The 11,427-nt window shown below is 41.3% G+C and overlaps 1 protein-coding gene across 3 annotated transcripts in view; it reads right to left on the bottom strand.

Annotated features, from left to right (window-relative positions):
- Positions 1 to 755: 755 nt before the first annotated feature.
- Positions 756 to 11,427, bottom strand: part of pkn1a (protein kinase N1a) — a 48,122-nt gene continuing 37,450 nt past the window's right edge. For 2 of the 3 annotated variants that reach the window (XM_023412809.2, XM_023412808.2), the window contains exons 8-23: positions 10,660 to 10,854; positions 9,945 to 10,054; positions 9,684 to 9,827; positions 9,245 to 9,320; positions 8,410 to 8,545; positions 7,979 to 8,105; positions 7,263 to 7,342; positions 6,690 to 6,765; positions 6,023 to 6,114; positions 5,456 to 5,632; positions 4,834 to 4,896; positions 4,328 to 4,404; positions 4,072 to 4,214; positions 3,299 to 3,406; positions 3,079 to 3,159; positions 756 to 2,669 (exon numbers count right to left, since the gene is read on the bottom strand). In XM_023412809.2, coding sequence (XP_023268577.1) covers positions 2,466 to 2,669; positions 3,079 to 3,159; positions 3,299 to 3,406; positions 4,072 to 4,214; positions 4,328 to 4,404; positions 4,834 to 4,896; positions 5,456 to 5,632; positions 6,023 to 6,114; positions 6,690 to 6,765; positions 7,263 to 7,342; positions 7,979 to 8,105; positions 8,410 to 8,545; positions 9,245 to 9,320; positions 9,684 to 9,827; positions 9,945 to 10,054; positions 10,660 to 10,854 — 1,889 coding nt within the window. In that variant the 3' untranslated portion in view covers positions 756 to 2,465. The remainder of the gene's footprint in view (positions 2,670 to 3,078; positions 3,160 to 3,298; positions 3,407 to 4,071; positions 4,215 to 4,327; positions 4,405 to 4,833; positions 4,897 to 5,455; positions 5,633 to 6,022; positions 6,115 to 6,689; positions 6,766 to 7,262; positions 7,343 to 7,978; positions 8,106 to 8,409; positions 8,546 to 9,244; positions 9,321 to 9,683; positions 9,828 to 9,944; positions 10,055 to 10,659; positions 10,855 to 11,427) is intronic. The other variant, XM_023412810.2, reaches the window with a different exon arrangement.

Below are 11,427 nucleotides of genomic sequence, written 5' to 3'. Positions count from 1 at the left end.
AATTTCTAATGAGCCATTATGAAAAGTCAAGTCACCTGTAATAATAAAATGTTAATAAATTATGAGTTCTACAATCGTCAAGTTTGCAGGATTTTGGTCCAGATATCCTGCAGTACTTTTCCAGAGGGCAGACAGTTGAACAGTCCATTGGAGGGTTCTCACTAATGAATTAAAGAGTTGAAAAGACAAAAGTGTCATGCTGGAGGATGATTTTTACAGTCTGGCGACTCTGTTGTTATTAATGGTTTAAAACTGGTCTACAAAAGCATTTGTAATTGATTTACAAATTAATAAAGCCATTAACTATATCACAAGGTCTTCTTCGGCAGGTGGGATTTTTTTATGTTGTTTTAACTGTAAACACACAGCTATGTTGTAAGTATGACATTCAGTAGCGTCTGTATCCTTATTTTGGCTATACATAGAGGTAACCCATGCATATTTTATGAACCCAGGATGTTTTCTCCATTAGCGATGCTTGCTTTTTCCTGAGGAGGTCAGAGGTCAGGCTACACATCAGCAAATACAGGAGTGGTATATGGACTCACACTTCAGAATAATCAACACATGAATGATGATGATGAATAATCATATTATAGCATCATTAATTCCCTTTAAGTTGATAAATGATATTGAATTGAATTGAAACTAAAAGCAGGTCAGTGACTAATTTGGATCCTGACCCATTCATTCAAAATGATGCAGTAGAAATGTATTTCTGCACTTCGTCAAAAACAGACTATACACACAAATACTGCAGTAGTAGAAGTAATATTTTTACTGAAATGCATTTCAGGTTTTTTTTAACTTCTCTTTCTGGTATCTGTACTTGCATGAACACTCTCATGCCCATAACAACAATGAACAGACATAATACTCACTCCAGGTTTTTTTTTTTTCTTTTTTATAAAATAAGTCATCTCATTCTCTCACATGGTTTTGTATTGTCATACACAAGATACGTAAAATCTACAACATCAGACATCCAGCTTCACAACAAACCTCTCCTGTACTCAGAAATGTTTATGTGCTATAGATGTTTATACCACTGGCTCATATTTTTCCAACATTAATGAGTGTGTTTCCCTCTAATGATAGTGTTCATTTAGAAATGTATTGCCAAGAGAACTTGTTTGCTTGGATCTAAAGCTGCTCTCACTGCAGCCAGCTCTCCAATTCTTTCTACTGTGGAAAAGTGGCTAGTGAGGTTTGTTTTGCTTGTGGCGCCACCCAGATCTTCAAAAAGTACTGCGATATCAATCAGTTTCGGTTAAAACAAAGATGATTTTAGCGCTGTGATGGAAACCGAACCCTGCAGTGACCACAGTGGGTAGGTTTTAACCTGTGGGTGGCTTAAGTTCTTCAAACAGACACAAAAACAACTGCTACAGCCAGTGTTTGATAAGTTTAAAGTCTGATGCAGCTGTCTTGGGGAGGAAAATGACTTCATGTTCACAAACCTCCGGGAGCATCTAGACAACTGGATGAATATGTCTCAAACCCATAATGGAAAGTCTCTTACTTGTTTATCAAGTCTTAGTGTTCAGATTTTTTTTCTCATGGTCATCTGTGTTTGCAACACATTTATATCAAATTATGATATGAATGTGTATTATCCCCAAATGTGTAATACCCCCCCCAAAAATAAAAAAAAGCATGTGTAGGGTACTGAACAATACATTGACAGTCATCAAATATGACTCATTTGCAAATTGTTGTTGGATTTTGTCACAGAAATTAAAATCTAAGCAGCACAAATTTTAAAAAGTGGTTGGTAGACGTCCCAATAAAAAGGTCCATTGCAACTAAGTAAGACAGTGGTTCTTTACCCCATAGTTAACTCATATTTCGCCTAGACTCAGTCGGCCTGACTGAAGGTCATCAGCAATCGACTGATGAAAAAGCTCAGAGTACAAATTTACTCTGAACGTCACTAATTCCACTCCGACAAGGAAATCCTCTAAAAAGATCAGTTGAGAGTATTTCTGCAGCGCGGTGAATCACTGCTCCTGCTGCTGTATACAAAGGGTCACAAAATAAAAACAAAACGCTTTTCTGTGGAACAGATACAAGTACAAATGTAAGGCATTGGTATAAGAGGCCACTGAGCAACCTCCAGACAGTCAACAATATGAAGAGCTCGTCCTCTCGCAGCTGCACAGATGACAGGTGACTACACTGACACATAAGAGGATGGGAGGAGGCATTTCATAGGATAATGTTTACAAGATACACAAGTCACTGGTGTGTTGTACAACGACTAGAGAGGGGGTCTTCGTTCATCCTTCGTTCTTGATAGAACATTTAACCCCATCAGCTAATTGTCTCTCAGTCCTCGATCTTTAAAACCCTGCAGACACACAAACACACACTGACTTCCTTCAGTCTCTCCACATTCATTCACAGTGTAATTAATGGCAGACAAACAGTCAGCGGACAGTCAGTAGAGACTGTTGGTCCGCTCACTAGCAGAGGTCAGAGACGTAGTCAAAGTCCCGGAAGCTGTCCTGGTCTTTGCGGGAAAGGACGCGGGGTTCACGTGGAGGCGTCAGGGTCGGAGCTTCAGTGGTGAACTCCTCGTCAAAGTTACTGACGTCTTCTTTGCCCCCGATGGAGGGGACGAAGGGAGGGGGCACCTTCCTCTGCAGCAGTGCCTCCCAGTCCACATTCTGGAGAGATACGGAGAAAAAGAGACAAGAAATAAGTGAAAAGGTGGATTAGGAATCTACTGATCTTTCTCAGTTCTGCATATATTTCCTTTAACGGGTCAAAAAGGACAAGTAAAGCTGCCTGCTATGTTTTTAAGGTCTCTCTGCATTCACCTATCTGTGTTTTGCTGAAAGACGCTTTGACATGTAGACAGTTGGAGAACATGCCATGGAGGAATAATACAAGCAGAGACAACCAAAGCTTAGAGACAGAGCTGCAGGTGACCGGTTCTTCCCCCGCGGCTGTGCGAGTCAACACACCTTCAACACATCAGCACATCATCAAGGTCACACTCTCCTGTGGATAAACCTTTGCTCTTCCTCACCCATAAACCCCCCCCCCCAAAAAAAACAGCATTAGTGCACTTACTCTGAAAAATGGCTGCTTCTTCACCTCCTCTGCATCCTTCTCACCAGAGCCCAGTCTTCTCTCCGGGTTCCTCCTTAATAGCTGCTCGTGACAACACACACACACGAAAGAATAAGAAATTGTAAGGGGATGCAAACTATGTTGGTGATTAATGTTTCATATATCATGTAAATGCAGCATTTGTCATGACAGTGCTGTGTATTTATGGGTATACTCTTACCCTTCTCATGATGCCAATAGCCTCAGTGGAGAGGAAGCGTGGGTAGCGTACTTCATCATTCACAATGCTGTCAAACACCTCCTCCTCATCATCCCCTGGGAACGGAGACTACACACACACACACACACACACACACACACACACACACACACACACGGGAAGACACACAAAAGTACACTTAACGCAATAAAATCAATTTTAGAGGTTTGAAGTTCACAAATCAATGTGTTAATCACACTGAACATGTCACGTCACGTATAGAGAGACTTGTCATATCTAACACACACTGCATAAACACAGATAACTAGTGGGAATATAAATAGGGCATTTAAGAGGGAAGTTCAGCACATTTGCAATATACCACAATGAAAACCTAATTTTCATAATCATTCAGGATAAACCTTCATGATGTTATAAATGTACTTTCATTACTACTTTTAGGTTTGCACAAGAGTTTAATGACAACTTAGTTCCCAGGCCAAATTTCAACTCGTAATGTTGCAGTTATGAATTACGTGACCTAATTCTTAGACGGTCAACAGATCATCTTTTACTTATTTGGTCCCTTGTTAAATTCACTATTTTTTTTAGGCAATTTCAAACATTTCAGGATCTGGACGTGACATAATCCATCCTTCATATCTCCAGAGGAACAGCTACAGTCTGTGAAAGCACAGTGTGACATCAGATGCATGTGGTATCAGCCTCACAAGTTTGTAATGTGTGTTCCCATGGAGACTGTAAGAGGTTTGCGTATGTGGATTAGTTCTCACCTCTCCCACCAACATTTCATAGATGAGGACCCCCAGTCCCCACCAGTCTACTGCTCTGGTGTAGGATGTATCTGTTAGGACCTCTGGGGCCAAAAACTCTGGAGTCCCACAGAATGTGCTGGTTCGATCCCCGAAACCCATTCCTACAGACGGAGGCACAAAGGTGAAATTTTAGGCACGTTTAAGAAAATGGGACATGTTTTAGGCAAACATGAGAAATGAAATGAGCCCCTGTGTCAGTAACATCAGTATCCACCTTCTTTACACAGTCCAAAGTCAGCGATCTTCACATAACCATCTGTGTCTAGCAGCAGGTTGTCAAGCTTGAGGTCTCTGGAAGAGAGGGAAGGTGAAAAGATGTGGGTGAGAATCATTTCACCAAACACAGCAGAGCGTACATAAGGAGTTTAAGAGATACTAAAAAAACACTAACCCTTCATATTTAATGGGAAAACATAATCAGACAGAACTCAGATGTGAAATCAAGGGCATAGTTAAAGTTTAAAGATTAATTCCAGAAAAACCTTTGCATCATTTCTTTGTGCTATTGGAGGCTTCTTTTGAAACATTTCTATTCAGATCATTTCTGTTAATTGGTTCAAAAATCCAAAGTGAGAGAGGGAGCTTCTCCATTGGACCCCAGCTAAGATTTGAGTGTTTTTTTTTCTTTTGTAATCAGTTTTGCTTCTGATGTAGACGTAGATGTCTCTTTTACACTTCACCTATTATGTGATGAGACAGATTTGTGTGCGTTCCACTCACCTGTACACAATCTTATGGTCGTGAAGGAACTGAAGTCCGAGAACCACGCAGGCCGCATAAAACCTGAGGTCAAACCAAAGAAACATTAGATGTGTATAAGAGACAGGACAAACAGCTGCTTGCCAGCTGTGGCACAGCTGTGCTCTGGGTAGGACACCGGCAATACGGCTGATGCACTGCATCTGTGGTTGTACAATGAAAATTGACACTACTACTACATAAAAAGTTGTAGGCTTTTGGTATTGGCCATGTTTACTGAAAATTACTGACTTTGTTGAAGCTACAAATTACAGAAATGAGGGTCAAAGGTTTTTAGTATGATGCATTGCAGTTTGATATAATACAACTGTTAACTATGGCCTCTAAAATGAAGATAAAGATAAATCTTTTCAGGGCTTTAACTATATAAAATGTTTATTCATTAGAACTACTGAGCAAATTTGTCACACAGAGCGTCAGAGGTTTGTGAATTACTTAACAGACTTGTGTAAGAGCCTGAATTTGTGGAATAATTAATCACACAAACAAATAATAAAAGATAAAATAGAATAGAAAGAAACTCTCTAATTATAAAGTCTCCATTTAGTATTTTCTTAAACACACATCTGCATGTTTTACGTACACGGCTCGTGGCTCTGTGAAGACGTCCGTGTGGATGTGCATCATCAGGTCACCTCCTGCTGTGTACTCCATAACAAAACACACGTGCTCTGATGTCTGGAAACACGCAAACAGGTTGACCAGGAAGGGATGGTGCGACATGTTCACGATCTCAAAGATACGCTTCTCGCACATCAGACTGGAGAGGCGAGGAGAGAAAAGGTGGAGAGGAGGAAGAGGAGGATGAAGAGGCAAAAGAAAGAGAATAAGCGAGGAATAAGAGAGGAAGGAAGGAGGTGTAGAGATGTAAAGGAGAAGGTGGAAATCAGAGAAAAATGAAGGGAGGAGAGGAAAAACAGAGGGAAAAATTAGAAACATTTACACATAATTAGTGTTTATTCTGGTCGATGAGACGCCCACACCCAAACCCACAGATGAACTGTAATCATGGTGATTTAAGGCACAGCCACAAAGATTAATACTGTGCAGTGACATGTATAAATGGAGCTCAGAGGATTCAGGCTAAAAAGCAGCAACACACACACACACACAAAGGAAAACGCAGAGTGATAAACACATCAACACACACCTTTCCACCTCATCCCGGGAGATGATATCCCCTTTCTTCAGGGCTTTGATGGCGTACATCGTGCCTGTCTTCTTGTACTCTGACAACAACACCTGGAGACGCACACACACAAGCAGCAAAAATTGACTTTTGAAAATGTACAAAACCTGTAAAAGATAAACGGAGCACTTGTAGATGTGCATGCTCATTGGTTTAATGAGGCGCAGAAACGGAAACCTTTTAAAAATTTATCAAGATGTGTCAATAAGTTCAAGCTCCTGCAGCCATGACACCAGTTAAAAGTTTCACAAAGAGGAAACAAAGAAGGAAAGAAGCCATAAAATACAGGAAAAGGAGGAAAATAAGCTCAATAAATGCAAAGACAGGCAGATAATTACATGTAGAACACAAAAAGGCTTTTTACACACTGTCTTTTCTGTACGGTTTTCTGATTGTAACGTAAATATCATGTAACTCTCTGCCTGTTCCTTATTTCTACAAATATGTCAGCTGCCAGTCCAAGTCTTTTTGTGTTTTGTGACGTTGAAGTAACTACATTTGTGCACATCTTATATTCAACAACCCCCCCTCCCCTCTTCGATACTGACCAGTTTGGTCGATTCTAAGTTAAATCTCTTGACATCAAAAATAAATAAATTCAGAAAAAGGCCCTGGTGTGAAACTGTACCTTCCCAAAGTGTCCCCTGCCCAACACGGCAATCAGCCGGAAGTCCTGGAGGGACAGAGGACCTTTCCTCTGCTTACTGGAGAGATGGACACACACAGTCAGCAGGAATATGTTGCAGAGGATAACAAAATACATTAGAAATATCATATCGACTGCTCAGAATACACGACAGCATCATCTGTCACGGGAGACACTGGAACTGTGAGAGTGGGAGCAGTAATGCTAATGGACGGGCATTTTTCAGAGAAGACATTTTTAACTTGTGATGGTATGAAAAGCACAGGTGTTACAAATAACAGTAACAATGCCTCTGGTAAACCACGGCAGACCGTGAGTCAGCATGAACAATACCAGGACCCGGAAGATGAGGCAGCTAAATGGAATTCAGCCATCATTCATTTTATCATTGACGTGTCAAAATGTCTTCTGTGAAAAGGGCCTAATATGAAGCAGAATATACACAGACAATATCAGTCTAAACAGACAATATTGTTGTAATTACATCATTAAAAATACGGCATATAAGGCACATGTGAATGCATATGGAGTCAGTGTTTCTGCGTGAGTGTGTACCTGCTAACAGACGGGGTTCGGACAGGGCACTCGGGGGTGAGGTCTGGGGGGGAGAAGGGCTCGATGACTGGCGGTCGGTCCTGACGGGGGACATGCGAGGAAAGAGACATGAAGGAAAAGACGCAGAGAGACGTGCGGAGACAGAGGGAAAAGAGGACGGAAGACGAGAGACACGGTTTTATGACAACGGCTTAGATGTGATGGACAAACAGCACATTCTCTGATTCGCTCTTTGTTACTGCTCTGTATTTAAAACCTGACGCAAATCCCATCGAGGACAATCACACCGGCTGTGTTATTTGAATGTCATACGTGCGTCTCACAGAAGAGACTGAATGTTAACAGTCCACAAATCACCTGCCGTCTACACTGGATATTGTGAAAATATTAACTTTATCTATAATGATCAATTCCCTTTTCAATATGGGCTTTATAGGTTCACCTGAAAACTATTTTAGAAATCATTAGATCACAAATTAGATTAGGTCACAGATTTATCTAGATTCAAAATACAGTCCAAGTTCAACTTGAATATTAATTATTATGGCCTGGATTGTGGATTATTACATTATCCACTGATCAAACAGCTAAAACAAACAGTTACTCTTTTCTTTACTTGTCGATCAAGTCTTGGGCCTTTCGTTTCATTTTCAACAGATGGATTTCGTTTGTCCCACAGTGGATTTACTATAGTCGACCAAACCCTTCACACACACCTCCCCAATTTCCTGGGCTTCCTCTCTCTCTGTCTGTCTCACCGGAGTGTGTGTGTCCGTGTCTCTCCTGTAATCGCCTCTTATCGGAGAGTCGCTGTCCAGACTCAACTTCTCCACTGAGATCTCCCTGGAAGAATTCACACAGATACACACAAACACACAAACAGACCAACACGGCGATGCAGACAGACGAATGAACAGACAGAAACAGAACACAGAAGGGTTGTTAGACGTGGGGCAGAGAAAGCATCACATGCTTTATTCTTTGCCAGGAAACACAAGGAATAAGGTTCAAGGAACGCTGCTGCTGTTTTATAGCAAAGGCTGGCTGACGGCTATCAAATCGTCACAGGAAGATGCTGAGCGTGTGCACCTCTGCAGCTTATGCACCATTTACTTGTGCTTGCTGTGTGTGTGTGTGTGTGTCTCACCCGGAGTTGAGTGTTAGGCTGTGCGCATTGGGACTGTAGGTTCCCGAGTTGTTGACAGTGGGAATAGCGTTCCGAAGCAGCCTCACCCACGTGCCTATGTCCACGTTCATCTGACGAGCACGAAGGAATGCCTTGCCTAGAAACACATGAACGCACACACATCGAGAGTCACTAATGTATGTGTCACACAGCAGATCACCATCAATCAATCAATCAATCAATCAATCAATCAATCAATCAATCAATCAATCAATCAATCACACTTGCTCAAAGGAAAGAGTTACATTTACACCACCATCACAATTTCTTTTTTTAATACAAACTGTCCAACATCAGACCCCATCTCAGATTAGATGTTTTAAAAATCGTTACTTTCCCTGACTGATTAAAAGCCTCTTCCTGCATTGTGTAGTCATTGTTTTTCAAGTTATAAGAGTCCTAAAGGGATCAGGATTGCTATTAAAATACAAGAAAAATTATTTATTACATTTAAAATCATTGCCTCATATTTAGACCTTCTTAGTGAATTTGTATAAAATTAAATTATACTCCAAAACGTATTATTCTGCTGTAAGTGACCTTTGTCTGATTTTAAGTATCTGTTTTACATCTTGTTTGGATGGAGAACTTTGTAAATAAATGCTGCATGAATAAATCTGTCATCAATGTGAAGACACGAGCGTATTCGCCACTAGGGGGTGCTGTGGTCTAAATGAAAATACAGTTGAGTGACAACTTGTTCGTCCTGAGGCTGCAGAGCAGAAAAGTGAAACCCTGTTATTTCCCCGTTCAGCTTATTTTTCTTTGTCTCCTGTCGGCTCTGTCTCTTCCTCACCTTGCTGCTTAGAAAAGACTTTCTTCTGTCTCTGGAGGCGAGGAACTCTCTCAATGACCGGGTTGAAAAAGGTCACCTGGAAAACACACACAAACATGAAAGATGAAAACATGGAGACTACACTCACACATTTTATTTTGAGATATCGCACTCAGATGGTTGAAACCTTTCAGTATCATATATCAAAGCAGTGCTTTGATGCACAGGTGCACCTGACAGCTTGTGTGTGTGCGCGTGTTTGTGTGTGGGGGGGTAGGTGTATGTACGCAAATTTAAATATCTTTTGTGTGTATTTATAGCACCGGCATAGATGGGTGTCATGTATGCAGGGAAATCTGAGCCCACTTCTGTGTGTGGTTGTCCCTCTTCCCACTTTTTGTTGTTCTGTGTCAGTTTATGTCAAGACGTGTGTGTGATGTGTGTATGTGTTGGCGTGTACCTCAGCCAGCAGCAGGCCCTGAGGCTCCAGCTCCAGCTGGACTCTGTGTTTCTGGTTGTCCAGGAACTCTTCAAGCTTCAGGTACTTCAGAGCACACAGCGAGCGGAAATCCTTCCAGTAAACTGCAATCTCCATCTCCCTCGACTGAGACACACGGATACAAAAGAGACATCAGTTTTGGCAAAACATGAACATAGCAGTTTTACTTTGGTCAAAGGGCACTCACATGCACTCTTCTGGTTTGTGTGTATATGTACTGACCCTTTCCAGCTCCACTGTAAAGGTCTGGTCCCAGGCCTGTTCTCCCACAGTCCTCCAAGCTGTCTGCCCCACCACTGTGTTGTCTAGCTTCAGCACAGCACTTACCTCAGCTGCGCGCACACGCGCACACACACACACACACACACAGACACACACACACACACACACACACACACACACACACCTCATTTTATTCCCTCCATAGGTGACATTCCTATCAAGTCCTGACCAGTACAAAAACAACAGCTACTGGAAGCACGTACTATAATACATAATACAATTTTAATATTGATTAATGAGTGTCATTAATTTCCTTGGAGACACAGCAGAGAGTGCAAGACATTAAAAAAAGCTGTTTGTGAATTGCCTACTCAGGGCACTGAGGCAATTCAGCTAAATTTGCTGATGTTGCTGTGTCCTGATGTGTGAGCGCTGAACTACAGGGCCCAACCTCAGCAACCTAAAGCGACTACTGCACGTCTCACCAGAGGAAAACAAAAGTGCCAGGCTGCAACTGTATCGTAATATAGTTAATATGGATTGGCTCCATTGAACTGACAGTACATGTAACACTACTGTATTTGTAAAGGGGAAAAAAATCATTTACATCTATCATCTTTGAATGAATTAAGTACATAAAGTCACAATATATGTATATATACATTAAATGAGTGTTCACTAGAAATGAATGTCCATCAAATAGACACACACTTACATGAGAGCTCATCTGTCTTGCTGGGTGTCTTCCCACTGACTGAACCGCTCCGTCCATAGAGTCCCTTGCTGCCCCTCATGAAAGACCTTGTGTCTCCAGGGCTGTAACAGGGCAGCATGACAGCTGTCCCTTTATTGCGACCTGGGACCACCTCCAACAACCCCACACATCCCAACAGCTGCACCTGTAGGGTACCTGAAGACAGAGGAAAACCATTCAGCTACAACCAACTACAGACCGAAACACCAGCAGCAAGATTTAAAAAATCTATGCAAGTTCAGGACTAGAAATCTCTGTGAACACAAAGAAAGATATGCACTCTTTTGATTTGTAAACACATGCATATGCATTCATTAAGTCTGTGTATGCACTTGCACAAGCCAAATGTTCATGTTTTTTCTAAAAAAAAAGCTGCTGTACAGTGTTGTGTGTATAAAGGCAGATTAAAACAATCAAAGGAGTAAATCTGGGTGCAGCATGCCAGGTTTTGTTTAATTGTTTCAAAGAGCAGAAGGGAAAACCTCATCATACTCCCTCAAACAATAAAATGCCTCCACATAGACTCTAACTAATGGCTTCAAAGACTCTTTATAGTTTTACACAGTGGCAGTCTTTTAGTATGTCAACACCAATCACTTCAATGTTTTATGGTAAACTCTTGTGCTCATCTAAATGATGGAATACGGAGCTTTAAAATTTGCATTTGTACTTGTGCAGTTTCATCTGATATTTGTGCAGTTAGGATTTAGGGACGTTGCTGAGCAGGCT

Source organism: Seriola lalandi, unplaced genomic scaffold, assembly GCF_002814215.2.
Source record: "Seriola lalandi dorsalis isolate HSWRI2012SDOR001 ecotype SW California unplaced genomic scaffold, Sedor1 jcf7180002054487, whole genome shotgun sequence".
NCBI classification, from domain to species: Eukaryota; Metazoa; Chordata; class Actinopteri; order Carangiformes; family Carangidae; genus Seriola; species Seriola lalandi.
Note: the sequence above shows the minus strand (reverse complement) of the source record. Positions and strands in the feature narration are given on the sequence as shown.